General features: G+C 39.7%; 1 protein-coding gene across 1 annotated transcript in view; it reads left to right on the forward strand.

The window, feature by feature from the left end:
• stab1 (stabilin 1) overlaps positions 1–25,205 on the forward strand; it is a 94,283-nt gene that overhangs the window by 26,063 nt on the left and 43,015 nt on the right. The window contains exons 16-44 of the mRNA XM_042405492.1: positions 302–355; positions 804–884; positions 990–1,148; positions 1,325–1,387; positions 3,468–3,560; positions 4,718–4,804; positions 4,918–5,029; positions 5,391–5,577; positions 6,287–6,380; positions 7,463–7,621; positions 8,744–8,839; positions 9,351–9,446; positions 11,648–11,695; positions 12,324–12,457; positions 12,988–13,099; positions 13,714–13,791; positions 14,219–14,320; positions 14,426–14,527; positions 15,359–15,490; positions 16,569–16,697; positions 16,827–16,880; positions 17,210–17,323; positions 19,479–19,674; positions 20,873–20,968; positions 21,087–21,132; positions 21,947–22,026; positions 22,133–22,258; positions 23,323–23,396; positions 24,961–25,032. Of these exons, the coding sequence (XP_042261426.1) occupies positions 302–355; positions 804–884; positions 990–1,148; positions 1,325–1,387; positions 3,468–3,560; positions 4,718–4,804; positions 4,918–5,029; positions 5,391–5,577; positions 6,287–6,380; positions 7,463–7,621; positions 8,744–8,839; positions 9,351–9,446; positions 11,648–11,695; positions 12,324–12,457; positions 12,988–13,099; positions 13,714–13,791; positions 14,219–14,320; positions 14,426–14,527; positions 15,359–15,490; positions 16,569–16,697; positions 16,827–16,880; positions 17,210–17,323; positions 19,479–19,674; positions 20,873–20,968; positions 21,087–21,132; positions 21,947–22,026; positions 22,133–22,258; positions 23,323–23,396; positions 24,961–25,032 (2,976 nt within the window). The remainder of the gene's footprint in view (positions 1–301; positions 356–803; positions 885–989; positions 1,149–1,324; positions 1,388–3,467; positions 3,561–4,717; positions 4,805–4,917; positions 5,030–5,390; positions 5,578–6,286; positions 6,381–7,462; positions 7,622–8,743; positions 8,840–9,350; positions 9,447–11,647; positions 11,696–12,323; positions 12,458–12,987; positions 13,100–13,713; positions 13,792–14,218; positions 14,321–14,425; positions 14,528–15,358; positions 15,491–16,568; positions 16,698–16,826; positions 16,881–17,209; positions 17,324–19,478; positions 19,675–20,872; positions 20,969–21,086; positions 21,133–21,946; positions 22,027–22,132; positions 22,259–23,322; positions 23,397–24,960; positions 25,033–25,205) is intronic.

Raw genomic sequence — 25,205 nt, forward strand, 5'->3', positions numbered from 1 at the left:
TGGAACATCTAGAGCAAGATATTTTTCTCAGTTGTTGGTTCAAACCAGAGCTAAAAGGAGAGCGAATATTAGACTTGGACAAGGTGATAATATGTCAGATTTTGAAGTTTTAAGCCTGTTGTGCCCCGTCTCCCCTCCCAAAAACATCAAATAACATGTTGAGCAAGCTGTGCTGTAGCACTGAGCTAACGTAATGTCAACAACCACTCAAGCTGCCAAGCGTTAGCATGTTTAGCTCTAATTTTGTTTTCTATGTGAAGCTTGTCAGGATGTTTTACTGATATTCTGTTCTTTTTTCAAGGCCAAACATAAACTTCAGGAACTTCTCAAACATCACATGTTCTCCCAGGCTGTGGTAAGTGCCCTCCACCCCCACACTCCCCCCATCAATCCTTCCTTCCTGCTTCTGTCTTTCTTCTTGCTTTTTGTCTTTTTTAACTCTGCTCGTAAAGCAGACAAAAACAGAAACTTCCTTTCTGTGTTTCTGTCTGCAGCAAGATATCTCATAATCAAACTAGCAACATAATGACTAACCTAAAATACCCTCGTCTACACTACATATCTCTTTAATCTTTAATCTCTTTCGGCAATTTGACTTGATATTTCCTGATCCAGTTACTGCTCCCCAGAGGATGAAGCCTTTAGATTTAACGCCATGACTCATGACATATTCTCTAGCGCCACCCGCAGGAAAACTTTTGCTACTAGTAAGGCACTAAGAGTTGTTAAATCATCAGGATGTTATTTGTTCTGTCAAACATTATGTTTTAGTTTTAGTTGATGATCATTTTTTCTGTCTGTAGCTGACAGTCGACGAGTTGGCCGCTCTTCCTCAGATTCAGACGATGGCCAATCAGATCGTCACCATCACTGCGTCTAATGATGTAAGTGTCTCTGATTTTTTTTCCATAGTTTCCTGAGTAACTCACACTAAACATTTGCAGTTTCCACTAACACTAGTTCCCCCCCCCCTCAAACCTCCCACGCAGGGTGAGATCCTGCTGGGTGAGAAGGGCGTCCGTCTGGCGAGCACCAACATTGTGGCGTCCAACGGGATCATCCATATGATTGACGGGCTGCTGTACCCGCCCACCATTCTTCCCATCATGCCTCACCGCTGTGATGTCATCGAGAGCAAGATCACCGTGGTGAGAAGTCAGAGGCACAAGAAGGATGAGAGCTGCAGGAATAACAGATCAGTCTAACATTAGCTGTCAGTGGCTAAAGGCTAACAGAAACAAAGAGTAACGTGAATAGTAAATTATTAAGTATTTTAATTTATGTGTGTGTGTTTGTGTGTGTGTGTGTGTGTGTGTGTTTTCAGGGTCCATGTGTCCACTGCAGTTACCTCTATGAGACTCAGTGTCCAGATGGCAGCACTGAAATGGTAAAATACCTCATTATTAATGTAAAACGTCTATTAAATTCTATTCTACAGAGCCTTATGGGGGTCAAATGGAAGAATAACTATCGTTTTGAAATGTGTGTGACTGGATTGATAAACCCTACAGGGTCAGTTTTGACCTCTGATACGACCTCTGCCCTTCAGAATAGTTGGACAAGTAGACAGTGTTGTAATTTCTTATTTACAGTATAAGTGCTGAATGAAAACACAGATTATAAATTCTGGCTCTGATGGACTCCAAAATCTAATGCAAGTTTCAATCTGGGCACTGTTAAGGAGCCTAAGTCATGGTCCAATGAAGTATCGTCCTACTACGCTACTTCCTGTCTATCAGCTAGGTTGTCAGGTTTGTTCAGGATTTACACGTATGTAGTAGCGAACCAGGAGAGCAAGAATGAGTACCAACTTCCAGTGTCTCTAATCGCTGGATAAGATAATAACAACAACACGGTAAATTATTATTATCAGTGAAATCAGTATGTGTTAAAGAGGTCTCCTCTCCTCCTAGAAGTCTGTTAGTATCTGACAGAGAGCCCCAGTACCAGGGTAGGTACGCCACTCGTTCTAGGCATTACCCCAGTACAGTGGCTCCTGTCATAATCCTTCTAACGCTGGTCCCTCTCTTGAGAGAACCAAATTAGCACTATTAACACATTAGAGAATAGTTAATATGCAAGGGGCCTTACTGAAATGTAGCTGAAGAAGCCTTGGATGGATAGAGTCTAGCAGCCCAAAAGATGAGAAGAAGTTTCTGTCTTTTCAGAAGATCAAGATGATTCTCTTGGCTTTATTCAGCAAAAATGAAGTACAAAAAACACAAAAAGTAGCAAGCAAAAATATTTTAAAAATCTGGCAAAGAGCTCTGCTGCAAACTCAAAACCTGTATATTAACTTCGCTCCTCACAAGATACATGTCTTTTAATACTCAGGGACCAAGAGGAGGTCTCCCTAAGGTTGTCCTATCAGCTTTCTACACACATCCTGCATATATTTTCCAAAAGCAGTTCATTGGTTACATTACACATGCGTACATTATAATATTAAAAGATATATCTAAGGATGTTATAGTAAGAAGTCACAAGGCATCTTTACAATGGTGGTTATTCACGTGGAGATCATACGACGCCCCTAAATAAAGTCCCCTTCTCATTTAGTCCAGACAGATGTTGTCCACTGGAAAGCCCAGCACTCGTCACTAGCAACAGTTCTCATTGATAACGATTGAAGGCAGATCTGCACAGCAGCACATCGAATTGACAGCGTTAAAAACAGATAAAATACAAATGTGTGTAACAGCAGTCCTTAACCAGATCAGTCCAGAGATCATTAAAACATATTATAGCGTGGAGCAAAGATGTTCATCCAATAATGATCAAACATTTTCTGTAGTAAACACAGACAGAAACAGCCCCTCATGGACAGTGTGCTAATATTGTGATTTCACAGTCTGGTGTGGAGCCTCCGCATGAACAGGACCTCCTTGTTCTTGGTGCTGCTCTGCCCCTTCGACCTTTCCTGGGCAGAAACACAGGCTCCTTCCACCTTACACTCTGTAAAACAGGAAGCTGTAATACATATCCTCACAAAACAATCAGCCAACCAGAGCAGAGAATAAATTAGACACTGAGAGTCCTGTTTGATAATTAATGCATACTTTATATTTAAGGGTAAAATACAGGCCAGGAGAGGTATTATGAGATGTAATATGTGCTTTAAGAATAAAAAAGGAGCCTAACTCGCTTGTTTTCAGTCTATTAAATACTAGAATATGAGATATTATTTATTTTCTGACACCAGTTATCAGTCTGTGCTTTCATTTACTTGATGTGACAATTAATTACTGTATTACTTTACTTTTTTTTTCTCCAAATGATTTTAATTTCCTGCTTTTATTCTTATTTCCCGATCCGTATTCGTGCCTCAAAATTTCCCCTTAAATCATGCGTTCAGTTTAGCCATTCATGCGGACAGCTTTCCAGTATTTTTTCCAGCCTATGACTCATAGCAGTAGCAGTACGGACGTGAACAGAATGCAAACAAGTCTGTGTGTCTGTCTCTCCAGGACAATCATCTGACTGGCTGCGATTATGTCACGTCTCCACTCAAGCCAACACTCAGTAAAGGCTGCGCCAAATACTGCAACACCACCAGACAGGTGAGAGTGGAATCAGTGGAAACTGCATCAACAGCTTTATTTTTAACTTCATTCAGGTGCCTTTCAGCTTTTCCCCTGCGGCGGCTAATGGTGCCTTTAAATGAGAAATTGTTTACTCTGTTGACTGTGTACATATCAACCACCGGCAGCTGTGCTATCTGAGTTTCACAGATCACCAGTTTTGACATTTTTTTTTTACAAATGATAGTGTCTGTGAATGCTGGTCATCTTACTCTCTTCTCATTCCTCAGAGCTTGGTGTTAAAATGTGGGAAAATATCATTCACAATATTTTTACACCAACTGTTTTTAGCGACCACTAACCAATCCTCCTGACACAAACCAGAAACCTCGATGGAATCTCTGGAATCTGGAGGGTGTCATAGATGAAGAATTACAATGAAATAATAATAATAGATCATGGACAGTTATACAAACTTTTTAAAACTTTAAAGTGGCTATAATCGATATGTTTCTATTAACAATGGATCACATTACCACTTGTATGTGAAATGGCTCGCTTGTTGTGGGAAAACCCAAAGATAATTATGACCCGATTCTGCAGTTCCTCTCAGCTTCTCAACTCATTGTTTTGATTGTCCGGCCCGCAACTTTACTTTTTTATTTCACTTGATATCAATACTTTCATTGTGTTGTTTTTGGATGCAACAGACAGCTGTTTTCCGGTCGCCTAGACAGACAACGTTAATGACTTTGGTGAACATAGTGGAGTATTTAGCAGCTAAAAAGCCACATATTTCTCTCAGTAGTTGGTGGAGACAAAAACCTGAGATAAAAGGATATTGGAATAATGAATACTGGCTTGTTTCTGCTGCCCCCAAGTGGTCAAAAAAAACAGTCATTGCAGGTTTAGGTAGAAAGAAATGCCAAACTAGAGTGTTTTTTGTAATTAATTATGGAGTTTTCCAATGGTACAGCGTTTGAACGTCAGGTATATCATGTCTTTGACTTCTCATGTCAAAAACACAAACTCACAGGTACTTTTCAAAGATAGCACGAAGTCAAATGAGGACCAACACGAGTTATAGTTACAGTTCATAGTTTTAAGAAGCTAGAAACAGACATTGAAGCTCTCAGTGGTCAAATGGTGGTCTATGATTTAATGTGTATGTGTGTGTGTGTGTGTGTGTTTAACAGACAGCAGAGTGTTGTAAAGGTTTCTTCGGTCCGGACTGTAAACCCTGTATTGGAGGATTCCAGCATCCCTGTTACGACAAAGGAACGGTGAGGAACAACCAAACATCTCATCTGTCACCGGAGCCTCGTCTCTCAACCGACATGTTTTTATTTTATTTTGTATTTATTTATTTATTTATTTATTTATTCACCACATGCAGTGCTTTGACGGTATCCATGGCAACGGCTCATGCAGTTGTCAGTCAGGCTTCAAGGGTATCGCCTGCCACATCTGTTCAGATCCGTTCAAGCACGGAGACAACTGTGACGAAGGTAACGGTTCCTCCTCATCAAAGCAACTAAACACCTGGTTTTGGCTTGAAGACGCCCCCTTTCACACATTCAAATCCAGCATTAAAATCCAGATCTTCTAACAGGATTTGTCATCCATGAGCCCCAGTTTTCAGAAGTTTAACTGGATTATAATAATACCTGTGTACATTTGTAAATAACCAGCTGTATATTTAATAAGTCTGTTATATGCAGAGCCAGCAAAGTGACCATAAATAGAAAATGAGCTTAGTTTGAACAAAGGGGTGTGTTTTGTCTGGTGTGACACTGGTCCACTATTGTGACTGACGAACCTGAAATTATCACATGGTGTGTGTGTGTGTGTGTGTGTGTGTGTTTTCAGAGTGTCGCTGTGTCCACGGTGACTGTGATAACCGCCCAGGCAGTGGAGGTGCGTGTCGGAGAGGATCCTGTTTGGAGGGATACTCTGGAGAAAACTGCGACAAGACGGCCACGCCTTGCAACTCTGACGGACTGCTGGAACACTGTCACATTCACGCATACTGTACACAAACTGGGCTGCACACTATGTGAGATACTTCTACTGCTACTACTAATACTACTAGTGTTAATTCTGGCACCTGACTTTGAGAGAAAATTTGTATTGTAGTTACATTTTAGTAATTTGACTTTATTATATATGATTTAATGACAAACACACACTTGATCGACTAAGGAGATATCAGTTAAAATTCAAAGAGCAGGTGTCGATTCAGTGAAATACCACAGAATATCTGAAGGAAAAGAGCTGAAACACTCTCAGTTATTCAGGCAACCTTGTCCCTAGTCACAACATCGCTATAAGATTGTCTCTATGGCAACAATCATATCGCCAGGTCAACCTTGACAGGGAAGATGACATCTTTCTGTCCTTCAGTGTCTGCTTCTCTAAGCAGCATTTCATACATGGCACATATATGAAAAAAGGAGCCTTTTCATATCTGACACATATATGAAAATTCCTTCACAGTATTGTAAGACATTTTAGTCCAGTTTTCATCAGTGACTTTTTAGTCTAATTTTTGTTTACATTTTTAGTAAGCAGGAGTTCAACAAAGCTCGGTCCTGGGTCCCCTGATCATGTAGCACCTACACAATATTGCACCAACTACGTACCCGTTCCTACATCCATAATACATATGACTGCTGCTAGGGTTTCACAGCTGATCAACACCAGTCACTTCTCTGTTCTCCTCAACAGCTGCTGACTTCGTTCTGTCTTTGTTTGTTTGTCACCAGGTGTGTGTGTAAGGATGGATACGAGGGTGATGGTCACTCCTGTTCTCCCTTCAACCCCTGCCTGAGAAGCAACAGAGGAGACTGCGACGCTAACGTAAGACTGTTGACGTAACTCGCCAGAGTTATTAATATTTTCTTTGGACCCTCCCTCGGCATAGAAATAACATTCCTCTAAATAATAGAACAATATTGAGTTGGTAGAAATAACTTCACCATTAATAATATTGACAAAACATACAAAATTTAAAAGTTTCGTTACCCCTTTTTAACATTTTATACCTTCTCAATGGAACAATTATTATAACAATAACGGCCAATTAGAGCATTACAAGTGAACTGTGATGTTGCAGAATAAATAATATAATGTACCACTACTAACTACAGTATAAAGATCCACATGTATTCTGTGTTTCCCAAACTGACATATTGGACCTGTTAGCCACACTACAAGCTGACTGTGGTGAAGAAAAACAACTCTGACACAGAAACAGGATTGCTGAACTCTGCAAAACCGCCATTATAACTCATGACACATGTGAAAGCCAACTTTTTGATGTAACTCTTTATAATAATAATAATAATAATAATAATAACTGCACTTAGAGTAAGGGATCACAAGGTGCTTTCCAGTGCAGGGAGACAGTGAGAGACAATCACACATATAAAAACAACAGCATAAAAAGACTGTTACACATTAAACCTTCAATAAGGTAAAAATAAACATAAAATCTGGCGGTAACAACAACAAATAAGACTTGTGGTCAGACAAGAAGGCGAGTCTATAAAAATGTGTTTTCAGACAGGATTTAAAATCTGAGGCAGTGCCAGCTTGGTTTTGCTGAAAGACAACATTGCTCTGATCTGATCTATGTGATCTTTCCTACAATAAGTCTCACAGGGCTGAAATAAAATGCAAATAGTAGGTGAGAAAAAATTAAAAGGCCCTTTCTCCAAAAAAGGACTACTTCCCTTCAGCCAAAAGAAAAAATATATAACACTCCCCCTTTCATGACCTGCTAAGCCCCCAAAATAATTTTCCCACAGTCTCTTAGAAGAACCTCAATGACCTTTATTCCTGAACACAAAACCACAAATATGTAAGAGAGAAAACAAACGTCATATTTGTCTTTTTCTTTTCCTGTCTCTCTCTCTCTCTCTCTCTTTCTCTCTCCGCAGGCACAGTGTGTGTATGTGGGTCCGGGTAACGTGTCGTGTGTGTGTGCTGAAGGTTGGACAGGTGACGGCAAAGTGTGCGTGGAGATCAACAACTGTCAGCTGGAGAGTCGAGGAGGCTGCAGCAGCAACGCCGACTGTACCCACATCGGACCCGGACAGGTCAGTTAAGGACAACTACTGTACGTCAGCTGGAGCGTCGCTCTCTAAAATGTAAATTCAATTCAGTTTTATTTATATAACGCCAAATCACAACAAAAGTCATCTCAGTGCACTTTTCACATGGAGCAGGTCTAGACCGTACTCTTTAATCTACAGAGACTCAACAATTCCCCCATGAGCAAGCACTTGGTGACAGCGGTAAGGAAAAACTCCCCTTTAACAGGAAGTAACCTCAAGCAGAACCCGGCTTTTGGTGGGCGGCCATCTGCTTTGAGCGGTTGGGTTGAATAAATACGACCTCCAAAAACAACATCATGAATACTAACTGTTGAACATAAATGGCTAAAACCGTAAACCTCGTTGCTTGACGTACTGCTGAGGAAATGTTGCTTTGGTTTTCAGTTCGCCCTGTTTGTTGTATCCAGGCGTCTGTAGTTCAGAGGTTGTAGACTTAGAAAACAGACCAAGAGGAGTGAGGAGTGTCTTACGCTGTGTTTGTTTTGGAGTTTGACCTACCCTCCAGCAGCTGGAAGAAGTTAGTAATAATTGCTTTAAAGACACAGTGAAATAATTGTGTTAATTTATACACCAAACATACAGTATGACAAAAAATCAAAATCCCTGTCTTTCCTATGTCATGAGCTTGATGACTCATTTTGAACTCAGGGACGTATTTAAAAACATATCCAATCAATTAAAACATCCATCATACAAAACCACATTTGATTGCTTGTGTGGGTCGTAGCAGCAGCTAACAGAGTAATATGGAGGTACAGTATGGATAGAAAAAGGTGTGTCTTATATCAGTGGGTAAAAACCTGTTTTCATTTCTGAAATAATGTGACTTCGGTCTGATTTCTTCATTTCTCTCTCATTCTCCCCCTGATCCAACAACACAGGTGTGTGTGTGTGGAGTCCTTTACAGCTCTGTTTCTCTCTGCAGCTTTGTGTTGCATCGCATTCGCAAAAGCCAAGGCCACTTTTTAGCGGTCGAATCAACTCTAAAGGATTTGATTTAAATCCCTTTTGTAATTGCACATCAACCACATATTCTGTTGTGTCACATTACAGAAGCTAAAGACATCCTAACTTGTGTTTCTCTGTGAATCTGTGTGTCTGCAGAGCGAGTGTGTCTGTAAAACAGGTTACATGGGGAACGGGATCAAGTGTGACCTCATAAACCCCTGCCTCAAGAGGAACGGAGACTGCCATGAGCTGGTACACACACACACACACACACACACACACACACACACACACACACACACACAGAGTATTTGATCATTTATTTATAGGAATAAATTAACACAGGAAGGCGCAGAAGCTCAGTAGTTAGCACTGTTTGAACCTGTCACCCAGTGCATGCTGGGATCGGCTTCAGCTCCCTGTGAACCAATGCAGGATAATAAACACATACCTGTAGAATAAAATGGATAGATTTGGTTTAATTTGATTGATTTAAGTGTAATGTTTTGGTTTATGGTGCACTCTAAAGGACAGTTTGCACTTAGACAGTAGTTCTCAATGTAAGTGCAGAGTAACTAATACATTGTAATACGTTTGTTTTTAAAATTTAATGTTTCAGTTTTCAGCATTTCTCTTTAATGCCTTTTTTTTTAATGACTTCAATGTGGTGTCTATGATAATAACACGTCTGTAAAAAATATGAGAATGGTTGTGTTAAACTTGATCATGATCCTTAGCTGCTGAGTGGTTTTCTGTCTGTCAGGCGAAGTGTGAGCTGAAGGAGGCTGGAACTCACACCTGTACGTGTCCTGACGGCTACGCTGGAGATGGAACCATCTGCTACGGGACATTAATGGATGTAAATATTCAGATTAGCATCACATACATGTGACGGCACCGTAATACAGTTTAATATACTTATAAATAGCTTCCTAAACAAAGAATGAGTGAAAAAAACAGTAGTAGGCAAATAGTGGCCTGTGGGCCAAATATGGCCCTCCAACAAAAAATAATTGGCCCCCGAATGAAAGCTGAAGTTTCCCCTTTTATAGATTATATCAAATCTTTAACATCTTCATAAATCCACAGTAGATAACAAAGTAAACAAAAGACTCATGTAAATCCCAATAAATACGACTTTGTAACATCTTAAAAACTGCATAACACAGGCACATAACATAATTTGGCCTATTTGACCAGAATAGATTTGTGTCAATGACAGAACAGCGGAAACAGTGTATATGGATCACAGTTACAGTGATCGATCACTTTCATGGATCAAAAAGCTCCGGACAGAATCACTCCTATACAAATGCTGTTTAAATAATTTGCTAATTTGCTTATAGCAATGAAGATGTAATTGAATTACAGTAATCCTATTTTTTTTCACTTTACTCCCATGATACACGTATGATATGTACTTAGCGGCTGCGGCACTGTTACTACTTCGCGGTAACCCGTCTGCTTCCGGCTGGTGACCCGAGGCTGCTGCTGAAATCATGACGGGAAAAAGAGAGTAATTTTCTCTCAATGAAAAATGTAATCTCCTCAAAGCTTATGACAAACTGCCAGAAACGAGCCAACGAGATGCAGCAACGAAACAACAAGCGTTTGAAACAGCTGTTCTGTATTTTGAAACAGTCAAATTCAATAAATAGGGAAGCTGCCCGTTTCATTTACTTTATATCTATGTAATAAATATATAAATGTCAATTAGATGGTAATCTGCGTATGAAATAAAGAAATAAAGAGAAAGAAAAAAATCAGTTATAATAATCATCCGCTTTATAGTGATCAATTTGACCCAGACAGACGTTATCTACAGGCCACTGTTTATTTTGTGTGGATAAGTTATCAATTACATTTGTCATGTATGAGTATTTTTTTGCCGAATGAGTATTAACATAAGCTGCTGTAACTCTGTTAGCTTACTAACTGGAATTATGAGAGGAGAGATATCTGCCCTCAGATGCAGCCATAAAACTGTCTTATAAATCTGTTTTATTCTTGAATGAATTAAAAGAATGAATGATTGCAATGTTATTATCACTGATAAAAAATGATGGACAAAGCTATGAAAATCAGAACCAAGAAGATGTTTTTACAGTCAAAATTCATGTCAGAGTGACTTTTAAATACATGGATTACTGTTTTTTAGCATTTCTGATGTTTCCCCATCAAAATGCTTCTATAGCTTCCGAACCTTTTAGCAGGTGGGTCGTTGTATGTTTTTGAGCCAGCAGGGCCACCGAACCACAAAGTAAAGAAACTTAATCTGGAAACTGTAACTTATGAGGGAAGGACAGACCGTTTTTTGTTAGCTGTGATTTAATAAATATAAGGGCCTCACTGTTTAAACCTGCAGTGCAGAAACTTTGTCTCCTTCTTCTGGCAGTGAGAGTAATTATACAAACACTTGTCGACATCATCGCCACAGACCCCTCATGCTTTTTATGTGAGTCGGTCCGCTCTGATGACGTAACGTGGTCGGGGCGCACTGAGGACAGTCCGCCTCCGTTAGCAGGCGCAAACCAATCGTTGCTGGTTGACGTAAACGCATCACTACTAGTGCGCCAGTGTGGGAAAGTTACCACAGACACCAGATTTAAAAACTCTGAGCGGCAATAATCAGCATTGTGTGAACTTGTTCGGCAAGTGATTGAATGTAACAGACTCCAAACTCCAGCTTTAACATCTAAACTGACTGATGTTGACATTTGCAGGATAGTTTTAAGCTGTTCTAACACATAAACTGCTGCCAGCGATTTAAACTCAAAGGTCCCGCTGAGCCCAGATTAGTCTGAACAGAACAAACAGAGTTAGATGATTCAGAACAACTTCAGCTTTATTGTTGTTCAGCTGTCAGAAAGCTGGAAAAATAAATACATTTAAAAGAATTATACAAATAAATAGAATAAAATGCTTCATCTTGACCAGACATTTGGTTATCAGGTACCTCCAACATCATTCTGGTTATCTGTTTAACCACTATGTTCAAGGGCGCACCCTGACTAAATACTGCGTGTGTGTGTGTGTGTGTGTGTGTGTGTGTGTTTGTAGGAGCTGGACATGAACCCAACGCTGTACGGTTTCTCCCGACTGATCCAGGTGTGTAAGAACCAGACTCTGTAGTTACAGTTTTATGTTCTTAACTTTTATGTTGTGACTGGCTTTTATGGTGCAACTTGTTTTTACTAAGTGAAAGTGCAACTTCCAAACTAAGTTCAAATTTAATTACACTTTTAATTACATGAGTAATCAAACTAACCTTCCCTCTTGGGATTAATAAAGTTACCTAATCCAATATAATCTAAGATTAGGGGTAGTTGCTTAAATGGAGATCATTTATTTCAAGTGAAATCAACACTTTAAACTCAAAAAACTGCTGTTTTAAGCTTTTTTTTTTAGGTATTTTTTCTTCTTACATATGTGCTGTAGTGAGCTTTATATTTACACGTGTCTTGTTTCCACATTCATTCTATATGTTAGTTGTTGTGTATGTTTCATTTATTTATGTTTCAATGAGCCAACAGCATTTTTTCATTCCAGTGGACAATAAAGTTGTATTCTATTTTATTCTATTACATTCTATTCTATCTTTCAAACCCTTTCAGAGCAGTTATAGTTGCATTAGTAATCGAGCTGGTCAGTGTTTTAAGGAATAATTCTACACTAAAGAGAACACAGTATAATATACATTATATATATATATATGTGTGTGTGTGTGTGTCATCAGAAGTACAGTCACGCCTCTGAGGACCTGAGTGGGAACCTCACAGTGTTCATTCCCTCCAGAGAAGCTCTGAAGAACATGACCTCAGCTGAGACCGCATTCTGGACCAGCCGACACCACCTACCTCACTTCCTGCGGTCAGTCACGTCGCACACTGATCTATCACAAATCATCTATTATTTTATGTTTTATCTTATATGTTTTATATATGTAATGTTAATGTGATGTTAAATGTTTCTGTCATGTTTGATCTTTACTTTTGTTTTTTTGCTTTTATTTTTAAGCACATTGAGTTTACGCCTGTCGTATGAAATGTGCTGTATAAATAAATGTGAATTGACTTGACTTGACAGCCACACACACACACACACACACACACACACACACACTCTCTCTTTGATCACTGGCACACATCTCTTGTTTCTTTCACACCAAAGTACAAATATCTTCAAATGACCCAGTGATGCATAGAGTTAGAACAAAATGGATTACACTGCTTTTACATCGATCCATATAATAATAATAATGATAATAATAGAGCCAACTGTCACAACATTTCATACATAAATGTTTCACACATTTCAATAATCTAGTCATAAAAAGAACTGACTGGTAAATCTTCATCCTCAAACAAGCCTCAACATTTTCTTCTTCTTCCTGGTTGCAGGGCTCACTTCCTGCAGGGGATGTACACTCTAGAAGATATGGACAGACTGGTTGGCAGCAGGTTGCCCTCCCTGAACCCTTCCACTCAATGGGAGATCAGCAACAGCAGCGGGGTAAGGAGTGGGTGACTGTGACTGATGGACTAATTACACATTCAGGTGGATTCACTAAGATTTACACAGTTTTGCACCTCTAGAAGCAGATGTGTTAACAGTGTCTGAGTCGACCTGCTTGTCATCTTTTCTGCAGCCGTGTGCAAACTGTCCACAACCATTAGTACATACAAACTCACGCTCTTGTCCATGTGGGAGTTGCTGATGGACTCTGCCACTGTGGTTTGTGCTGTGGACAAATCTAATCTAATCCTCCTATAAAACCACAAACAGTGTTTTTTTATATTTCTGTTTGTGTAGAGGTGTTGCTTGATGTATTTTTCATATTTGGACAGAGCCAGACTTGCTGTTTCCCCCTGCTTTCAGTTTTTTAAAAGATAATTTTTGGGGCATTTTTGCCGTTTGCATCTTCCCGCTGCATCCACTTCTTATGCTAAGCTAGGCTAACCATGTCCTGACTCCAGCTCTGTACTTAACACACAGACATGAGATTGATATCCATCTTCTCATCCCGCTCTTGGAAAAAATGTTGAACTGTTCCTTTAATGGGTCCAATAAAGTACTGTAGGTAGACATACACAAAAATACATTATATAACATTTGTTTTGTTGCAGTTGATCCGTATTGGAAACGCCTCCATCATCACCCACAACCTGCCTGCAATCAATGGCTACATCCACATCATAGACCAGGTAGGAGTCGACGTCTGAGAGCAAACAACACACTGGCCGGTAAACTATTAGACTAAATGTGTGTTCAGACAGTGAAGTGAATGTTTTGTGTTCTTTCGTTCCAAACAGTCTCTAGACTAGATTCATAAAGCTGCAGGATAAGCATAAATTTTTCAATCCAGTTAAAACATTTTCAACTCGCATGGAAATGTCACAGCGGGCGAATTTGTGCATAATTGTGTCTTTCCATTGACTTTGCATGCAATAACCTCTAAAACATGCTTCTGTCTGAACACACAGTAGGAACATTTTTGCAGGTAAAGTGAAACTGAATGGAAGCAGATCTTGCTGCAAAGTGGAGTCTTTATGGTTCCTACAAAAAAATTTTAGTGAACTGAACCTTGTCTGTATGTTTGTTTGTTTGTTTGTTTGGTTTGGATGCGATCAGATTCTGGCACCACCCAACTCACACCTCCCGCCCGAGCCCCCCACCCTGATGGCCTTCCTGAACTCCTCCTCCAACTTCACTCTGTTCAGACAGTACGCTCTGGTAAGATATCTGTCGAAACTCAACTCAACCTTATGTATTCCTGTTATGAAGTAAACTAACTGCCTGTCTGTGTGTTTAACTAACTAACTGTGTGTTTTCTCACAGATGTACAACCTGTCAGAGGATCTGACGTCTGAATTCACCATCCTGCTGCCCACGGACGAGGCCATAAGGCAACACCTCAGCAAGACTAACTCCTCCCTCCTGGTAGGTCCAGATGATATTAGTCGTTGCACACACTGCTGTTGGGTTATTACACCAGTACCAACAGTGCCTGCTGTCTGGAAAACTGAAAACTCTCCACTATGATTTAAGTCACACTAAAACGGATGCTTTACCCACGGAAAAAATGTTAAGCTATACAAGGCGAGATTTTCTTCTTTTTATGTAGATACAACAAACAAATTAAACAATCCTGAACATTATCTTGTCTTTGCCGCTCAGCAGTAAGAGTTAAGAGCAGGATATGAGTCCTTGTGTATAAGCATTTAGCAGAGTTATTCTTTCCAAGCAATGAAGGTAATGTGACATCAGCTAAAACGCTTCTGGGGATTCACTCGTCAGACTTCAGACCTTATAAATCCATTCTACACCTTCTATTTCAGTCATGTCCATTTCATTTCCGCTTCATGCTTCAGTCTGACAGCGTGTTCATTTTTGCTGTTTTCTGTTTGGGAGGGAGAGTTACTGTATTCAGTCAGAAGTGACCGCCATATCCGTCCCTTCGACGTCTTTTTCAGCTGACACAGACGCTGTGGTAGCAGTAACTGCAGTTAACTTAATGTTTGTTATTTCGATCGAAGATATATGTCGTTATAATTTATGCTGTGCAGCTGCAAACATCTCATCTACAATTGGACATATTTTTCTTGCTCTGGCTCTGATTTATTGATTATTTTTTCAAACAACAGGAAAAATGACAAAATGTAAATGTAACAGTGGACCTGTTTGAATCACTGACCACATCAGAGATGTGGGCGCTGATCACCAATAAACCAGAATGATCCTTTAACCCAGTTTTCCTGTCTGTCTGTCCAGAGCTCTGATGTGTTTAAGTACCACGTGATTCCTAATGAGCTGCTCTTCCCTGACCACCTGTTTGACGGCACGTTGAAAGCCACTCTACTGAGCAAGGACCACGAGGTCCAGTTCCACTTACACAACAACAAGGTAACAATAACTGGACCACTACAAATTCACAGTTATGTGACACCAGAATATTGAAGACTTGTCTGTTAGTTTAAGGACCAAACTGCTGCTTTTGATATTCCCACATATTCAAGTTAATTTATTAGAGAGGTCATCCACATCACGGTCAACACATAGACAAATTTATTTTTGTGTGATGGTTGAGAGCAGTTACATTTTCGAATATTCACCCTGTGATATATTTAAGGAAATTTTGGCATCTGAGGTTTGAGAGTCAGCTGCCGAACAGCAAGTAAACTCACCCTTTTCACGATGTCCATATTTGCTTATTGTTGGTCGTCTGGGTCGGATTTCATGACAACAGTGATTGTCGGTAGATTGCTTTTCAGCCACTGACTCTCGGTTCTAGGACGACGCTAAACTGAAGAGATTTTTGAAAACAGTTCCTGCTCACAGCTGCAATCTACAAATTCTTAGATTTAGTAGAAATTAACTGAGACCAATAGCTGCCCAGAGAGAGGAAAATCAATCTAAACACTGATGGCATGATTTGGAGGATGATAAACATTTACGTTAAATATTTAAAAAAAAAAAATCATAGTTAAAAATCCCCTCCAGCCTCCAGACATGTTTAAGACAAAAGTACTCTGCCATGAATAATAATTTATTTTCTGATGTTTTCTCCACAAACAAACTTCTAGTCAGAATTTCTTAAAAATGTTGACATCTCCTTCTTCTCCCTCAATTAAAAAAAAAAAGAAAGTAACTTTCATTTTAAAAGTTTAACTAATGGACACAAGATGTCTCCTACTTCAGTGCAAAGTCCGTTTTTTCAAAGGCTTCATTTTCTCACATGTAGTTTGCATACTGGACCACGATTGGCTCCAAACTAGTTGTGATGTCACAAATCCTGCTCGTACACACACACGTCTTAATCTCAGATTTAAAGTGAGCTCAAAGAAACTTTTCCCCCTTCAGCAGAGCATCAAACTCTGCCCAGTGAAGCTCAAACATCCAACTGAAGGAAATTAATGTGTAAATCTTCGTCAGCCAGACGGAGTGAAGAGTCTGATTTGTTTCTCCTCCTCTCGTCCTTCAGACAGCTGTGAACGATGTTCCTCTTGACGGCAGTTTCATCGAGACGCAGTACGGCGTCATCATCGTCATCCCTCAGGTCCTCCAAGTCCGCCGCAACAGATGCAACAGACCGATCACCCTGCGAGTCAACGTAAGGATGGAAGAAGTGATGGATGGATGGATGGACCTTAAGTCTTTTTAGGCTTTTCTTTATTCCACAATGGACATAGTTACACACGGGAGAAAAAAAAAAAGTCCCTCTCTCTGTTCTTATCTCCAGGGAAGGTGTACAGACTGTGAAGGACGTCCTCGATGCCTCTACAGTTACAAACCAGTAAGTCACAGGAGGTGTACACAATAATATGAACACCTGTACATCATTATCAAACACCACGATCTGCGGCCTCAGAAATAACCTCAATCAAGTATGCAATTCCAAGATTAATACAGTGAAGGTTATTCACTGTATTTTCCAGGTGTTGCTGTTATTATTTGCTCCACCTGAACAAAAAACTCTATGAATCATGTATTTGGTTGTTGAGCAGGTTTTACAGTTGTATTTACGTGCAGTTTTTCAGCCATCAGTCTCTCTCTGTGTCATGCCTATGTTCTGTTACAGCTCTCATTTTGGGTTTCTACTGTTTCTAATGTGGTCTACTTCAGATCAGAAGCCAGTTTCCGGCCAACATGAGGCCCAACTGTAAATTCAGGAAGCGGGTTGGATCCAAGAGGAGGCCAGTGCCAGGCTGTGTCATCAAATGTCTTCGGGTCACCACGGTAACCACTGACACTACTGCCAGCACTCCAGTATTACCGTTATTACTACCACCGCTACTACTCAGGGCTGCAGTTTGGTTAGGTATTGAGAACTAAACTGGGAGTAAAATTTCATTCAAATTTACAACCAGAATAAAAAGTAAATTTAACAGCAACTCATTAAATCTTTGATCAAACTTGTCTAGAAAGGACTCTCCGTCTTTACTGAATGTCAACTCTTTTTTAGACTCAATGTTTCTGAGTACAGTCTTGCTACTAATACATCAACTAATAGTAAAATTATTGCACGAATGACTGCAAACACTACTGCTAATACTGCTGCTATTAGCCAGTATTAGTGTCACTGCTCCCACTGGTAGTCTGGGGATTTCTGAATGCACGGTAGTTGCTTGAATGGTGGCGAGAACGGCCACTAACAAACCTACAGCCCTTTACATTTTGTCAAGGATACACCTTACCAGAAATGATGCTCTCCCCCATTCTCCTCCGTCGTGAACTGCATCTCACCACCCCAATATGAAGGGCCACCCTAAAGACTTTGGATTGGTTCTACAATGCAGGTTTTTTTTTTTTTTAAGGTCTTCTCAGTTTTAACAACAAAACCTGGGAGAAGATCCTCAGTCTCTATGAGCGAAGTGTTTAGTCTAGGTAGCGGCAGTAGCTAACACTAGGTGTCACTACTGCTAGTATTGGTATTAGTACTGTAATTACTCAAACTGGTGTTACTCCGATACTAAAGTCCCTTTCAGACAGGTGGGGTCTCAAATCTGAATTGAATGTATTATTGAATGTGACATTAAGACTGCTACGAAGTATTTAATCACATTTTATAAATAAATTAACAAAATTATGAATCTACAGCCATGCTAGCATCTCTGCGAGGCTGTGCTTAATCACAGTGGTGCTTTGAGTTAAATGCTAATGTCAGAATGCTAACATGCTGATGCTAAGTAAGTGTAATGTTTACCATGGTCATGTGAGTTTAGCATGTTTCATACTAATATTTGCTCATTAGCACACAGGACAAAGTACAACTGAGGCTGATGGGAATGTCTTTAGTTATAAAGCAAAGTACTTGATAAATTGTATTTTGACCTGATGGTGGATCTAGATGAAAAGTTAAGGAAATCATCAAAGTAATTGCTGTTTATCCTGTGGGGGGGCATGAATGTGTGTAACAAATTTAATGGCAATCCATTCACTCAGAGGCTTATGTGAACCTTATGATGGTGCTACAGGATAAATCAGGGGGTCACCAAAGTCAGTAGGATTCAACGTCTGGAGACCATTAATGCTGCTAGCATGGCTAAAAATAAATTATCATGTTTTATGCATAAAGAAAGTACAAATATCAGTTTGATAAATCAGACATTTATGTCCCAATTTATAATTTTGTCACTCTCTACTTGTACACTGTCAGACATTATAAAACAGGTAACTTAATTCTCAAATAAAAGATGAAACTGGTGAGAAAATTTTGCCATGGATTCACTGTGAGAAGCGGGGGGCAAGCGCCCTGTCGTGTAAACAATGGTCATTCACGGGTAAAATAAGTACCATAAGTACCATCAGTGATGCAGCTTGTGAGAAAACTGCAAGCACTCTTATTTGTTGGTATCATTATTTTTCATTGCTGTTCTCCAGCAGTGGCAGGGCTCCCCCTGCAGACCAGCTGACAAATATCACCAAGCATTGTCGCTCTTTCCATAATGGTCTTGTGACATCTGAATAAAGGTGTAATGAACATATTTTTTTACAGACAGACGTTACTGATTCTGAGTCTGAAAAAAGGGCTTAATAATTATTGTTAGTGTTTGAATCCCTGTCCTGGAGAGACTTAGTAAGGAAAACCGTCCCTCTACTTGCTTCAACAGCGGCTGCCCAGGAGCCCTTGAGCAAAATATTAAGGCAGCTCATAGCATGGAGCTTAGTCAGCTTAGTCATAATAATAATAATAATAATAATAATAATACAACAACAACAACATCTATTCTTCTTCTTTTTCTTCTTCTTCTTCTTCTTATTATTATTATAACAATACAGGAAAACAATTTTCAGTCCCACAGTCGGTAATGTTTTTCGTAGCTCTGCTATTTTTCCTGTTAAAAAATGAAAATAATAATAAGAATAATGATAGTGATGGTCTGTCCTGCAGGATCACTCCTGTTGCCCTGGTTACTACGGTCATGAGTGCTTCAAATGCCCTGGAGACATTGGCAGCTGGTGCTCCAATCATGGGGAGTGTCAAGACGGTACCCAAGGCAACGGGGAGTGCCGTTGCTATGAGGGTTTCCATGGCACCGCGTGTGAGGACTGTGAGCCGGGACGATACGGAGTCAACTGCTCCTCCAGTGAGGAACATACACACTCGTCCTGACAGTAGCTCTCCTGAACACACAGAAAGACTCTGACTGCTTCAAGTGTTTGTCTGCCATCATGTATTTCTGCCACAAGGGGGCGTTAGATTAGACTAACAAAAAAACAAGACCAGACTTCATGAGGTATTACCAAAGCCTCATGGGAGATGTAGTAGCTGTTGAATGCTAACAGAATAACTGGTTTTACTTATATTAGAATAACAAGGTATTAAAATTTTACTTTTTAGTAGTGAACATTCATTTATCTTGAAACATGGACAGAAAACCTCAGGAACATGTTTCTGCTTCTCAGAAAGATAACGTCTTAGAAAATGTAGAAACTTGATGTCAGACCATAAGAAATATGTTTCTTCTCTGTCTGACATATCATATCAAAAACTGAGCTCATGAGATGTAATCTGACTGTTGTTGGAGGCTCACAAACATGTAACAAACCTGTGACACTAACCAACCTATGACGTTAACAAACCTACAGTGCAAACACACTTGTGAGGCAAGAAATCTTATGAGGATAACAAAACCCGTAAGACTAACACACCTACAATACCAAGAACCTGCAACACTAACACACATATGACAACAAGAAATTTGTTTGGCCAACAAATCTACAACTATACCAAACCTACAAACCCTTAAGACTATCAATCCTATAATGCTAACAAGGCTATGAGGCTACTTATCGATGCTAACAAATAAACCTAAAAAACTAAACCAACTAACCCCTGAAAACTGCAAGGCTAACAAACCTGTGACACTAACAAACTAGCTACCAATTCTACAACGTTAACAAACCTCTGCTGTGACACACTTGCAAGGCTAACAAACCTGTGACACTAACACATCTACAAGTCTAACGAACCCCAAATCCATGATGTTAACAAACCCACAAGGGTAAAAATCCTACAACGCTAACAAACTTAAGACACTAACACATTTAACATAACTTATGATGCAAACAAAATTGTGACATTCACAAACACTCACAACTAGTGTGACTAACAGTCTTACAACACAAATTAATTTACGAGGCTTAGAAACCCACAACTTTAACAAACTAGTGAGACAAAACAATTAACAGAATCAATAGAACTATGATAATAAACATACGATGCTGACTAAGCTAGAAACGTCTTTATTTTCACAGTTTAACTTGTGTGTGTGTGTGTTGCAGAGTGTACGTGTGACCATGGGAAGTGTGAGGACGGTCTGGCGGGAAGTGGCAAATGTGTGTGTTATAAAGGTTGGAAAGGAGCTTCATGCTCTATAGGTAAGACACAAACACACACACACAGTGGAACTGAAACTACACTGATATTTTCTCTAACTTGTTCTCACCTGAAATCTTTATTTTTGTGTGTGTGTGTGTTTGTGTTTGTGTGTCTCAGAGGCTAAGGATGACGCCTGTGGAAATGTGTGTGATGACTACGCCAAGTAAGTCCTTCTGTTTTTGTATCACAGAGTCTGAAATCGTTAACTGTTCACTTACTCACAGCATGTTTGCCATTATATAACGTCTGAGTTATTGTACTGTACGGAGGGTTGTGATTCCTGATGGACCTTCACTCCTTAAAGGACGGGTTCACAGTTTTTCAAGTCTGTCTTAAAACAACAGTCAGGTGTTGTCCACACCGTCATTTAGTGCAAAAATGAATTTAAAAGTTGATGTGAAGCTTATATGAGGCTTCAGCAGTCTGAGTCAGTCATATCATGTGGATATCTGCCATATTTCATCTTTTTAGCATCAAATTCCCTCTTTGTGTTTCCCTGTTGAGCTGCAGTGGAAGTATAGTAACAAAAAGAGGTACTTTGGCACTAAAAAGACTGTAACGTTGAAAGATATCTACTGAAGCATCATATTAGCTTCAGATAAACTTTTAAATGCATTTTTGCACAGACTGTGGATTTTGGCCCCCATCACTTACATTGTAAGTGCATTATGAAGGTATTTTCTAATGGTCAGTATAAACAGAAGGAATGATTACAGCAAGAAAAACATATTTCAATGTTCATTTGGGCTCCTGACTGTTGTTTTAAGACACAAACAATACTTTTTAGTAAGACAAATTCATTGTAGGTTTTTGAGTCTAAATATGGGATTTGTTGACAAAAAGAATAAAATGGAATATCACCAGACTTATCCTGTAACACAGAAAAAATGGTCACAGATGACAGAAATGATTAGTAGCTGCTCTCAGCTTCAGTAGAAATGTGACATAAATATTGAACAGTTTCCCCTCCGCTGCAGCTGCATTACAGGGCCGAAAGGAACGGCTGCTGCCTGCGTGTGTGCGGCTGGATATGAAGGCAATGGAACGTACTGCAAAGGTAAACACACACACACACACACACACACACACACACACACAGACACACACACTCCTGTCCTGTACAGATATCAAATGTGATCTCTTTCTCTCTCTCTCTCTCTCAGAGGTGGATTTGTGCCGCAGGTCTAACGGTGGATGTTCAGAGGTTGCTGTATGTACGAAGGTCTCAGCAGGAGAGAGGACCTGTACCTGTAAAGAGGGGTACACTGGAGACGGGGTTGTCTGCCTGGGTATGTTGTCCTCCTGACCCCCCTGACCTCTGACCTCTGACCCCACACCACTAACCTAAACCTCGTAAACACTTTACCTGACCTGAAAAACACCTGGAAAAAGGAATATGCCATCCTAAACAACTGTGCTGTGATGTTTTTAGGGAATATTGAGGAGGCAGTACAAAGAAGAGAGAGACATCTGGCAAAAAATGTTGCTTATAGCCAACAAAAAGCTGCACCGAGTCATAGGTATAAAGCTTTTCCTCCATGGAAAGAGCAATGGTTTGAGATTATCCAGGATATCTATTCAATGTTAAAGTTGACCTACCTGCTAAAAGTTAAATGCAATATTTGTTGAGGGAATCTTCTCTAAGCCCAGTAATCCATATTAGCACTACTGTTAAAGTCTGTGTACAGTACTGGAAATAAGCCTGACGTGAAATAAATCTTCAGAGGCAGCAACGCCATTTAAAATGTTTACTTAAAACAAAGAAATGTTACAAATCGCTCCGTGTGTGTTTAACTTGGCTCTGCAGACTAATAAACTCTAACTGAGAGCCGTTGGCTATGACGTAATTAGTAGCCTAACTAAAAGAGCATTTCAACAGTTTAACTACTACAATATTAACATGAGCATTAAATCACTAAATACGTCTTATCAATTCTTAAAACCCTTAATATGGCTCTTATTATATTTTTGACAAGAACTGGGAAAAGTGAATCATTTACAAGAAACATGATGTCAAACAGGCAATTTAACTGGAAAAGAGAACGTATGTCTGAGTTGCCGTAGACAACTGTTTTTGTTGTTTTGGTTAGTGTTATATTGTATTTGTGCTCATGTTGTTGTGTCCAGAGCTGAAAATCCAATAAAAACCCAATAAAAAATTAAAGTATATGATATGAAGGGACAGTGATAGGTCGAGGAGATGTTAAGTGTATCTTAACTCAAAGCAGGGGGGACATTACTCACCTTGCTCCATCAAATGGGAAAAAAAAAACTCCAAGGAACTCTAAAACTGTCCGATTTATATGTCGTACATATAATGAAAAATAATTTCCAACCGGTTGTGTGTTCACAGAGATCGACGGCTGTCTGGTCAACAACGGAGGCTGCCACAAGTCAGCGGAGTGCATCAGAACAGGCCCCAACACTGTAAGACAACACTGTACTGCAGTAAAATGTCAGATTTATATGGCACATATATGTTTGTCCTGACCCTAACACTGAACAATCACTGGACCTGAGTCTAGTCCAGCTGAGACCGGGTCAGGTCATCGGGAGAGTTTCATTCTAGTGAGGATTAAATAGGATGTGGGTGTTTTTTAAAGGAAATTTTTACAACCTTGGTATTATTTATATCGTTGTGGCCACCATTCCTATTCAGACCTAATCAGCGACATCCAACCGGGCAGCCAAACAAACCCCTGGTTTAACCAACTGGGGCCCCAGACCCCCAGGGACCCTGTTTAGTTTACGGTGTGCTACTTGTTTGAGGAATTATTTTTGTTTTGATATGAAAATCTTAAATGCAATATCAACTGAAATGATGAGGACCCCAAGGTGACAGTATTATAACCTAATCTTGAGGGGGGCCTGTGTCAAATCTTTTAGATGATATTGTGCTTATATAGTTTATTATTACATCTTCAAATTATTTGAGAGGAGACCCAAAAAAAAGAAAACTGTCGTCATAAATCTTTCAGTAGTACCTTTCTGATCCATTTCAAAGTACTCGCCTTGAGACGGGATAAAGTTGTCCCAGTGCTTCTCCTGCTCGTGGAAATATTTCCTGTCATCATTTGTCACCGATTCTTCCCGGACTTCTTCCATAGTGGCAAGTCTTCCTCCTTTCAGTCCCAATTTTAGTTTAATCCCAGCAGTAAATCTGCTAACTAAACCTTACTCCTGTGCTCTTGATGCCCCCCCCCCCCCCCCCTTCATATTTAATTTACAATTATTTAAAACAAAAAGAAAAGCAGCAAATGATCAGACTGGAAAAGCTTGAAATCAGAAAATGATTTGCGTTTTTTTCTTAATATATAACATAACAAAAACATTAGTTGTTAATTAAAATTGTTGGTGATTCATTTTCTGTCAATCAGCTATTCAATTAATTGTTTCAGCTCTAGAAATTAAACACTTGTACATATTGCAGTTAAACTGAATCACAGCTCTCTGTTTTCAGCTCACAGGGGCACCAGGATGCTTCATTTGCATGTTGAAATTGAAATTATTTTCTTGGGGGGGCGTTCTGGTGTCCTGTGGGGCACAAACCATGAACCACAATGTCCCCAATTCAAGCGGAGACCTTTGTTGCATGTCGTTCTTCGTCTCTCTCTCTCTCTCTCTCCGTTCATTTCCTGTCGTCTCTACCGTCACTGAGTAATAATTCCTACAGGCGCTTTGTTTCTGAACTGTCACTTTTTTTCATCTCGCTTGAGTTTACTAGCCTGTATATTATGAGGAAAGATGCTCAGAGATCGACCCGGGTTGTAAAACAAACATTTTCCTTTTCTTTTTTTCCAACAGTTCTGTGTTCACAGCTCCAGAAGTGATTCAGTGCTGATTCTCTGCTGAAAGACAGGACTGAGGGAGAATTGATTATTTGATTTGTTGATTGGCTGAGCACAGCGGGAGGGAGGAAACAGATGGATGAAGTGATTGACTGTTTTACTGACTGACTGTTTTTCTCTTTCTGCTCTGTTGTCGTCTCCAGACGGCCTGCCATTGTATGATGGGCTTCCAAGGATCGGGGAGGTTCTGTTACCCGGTCAACCCATGCAGAACTGTATGTGTCATTTTCATGATTCTTGTGCAGTTATCTTCTTTATTCTGTCCTGTTGCAAGATACTGACACCTGTTTAAAAAAGGGAAACTGAAGTGGGAGCATCTGAAATTATTTCAGCTGGTTAATTGATGGGTTTTTTTTTTTTATTGTTTTATAAAATCAGTCTTAAAGGA

The sequence above is a fragment of the Thunnus maccoyii genome, chromosome 3 (assembly GCF_910596095.1).
Source record: "Thunnus maccoyii chromosome 3, fThuMac1.1, whole genome shotgun sequence".
In the NCBI taxonomy this organism is placed as follows: Eukaryota; Metazoa; Chordata; class Actinopteri; order Scombriformes; family Scombridae; genus Thunnus; species Thunnus maccoyii.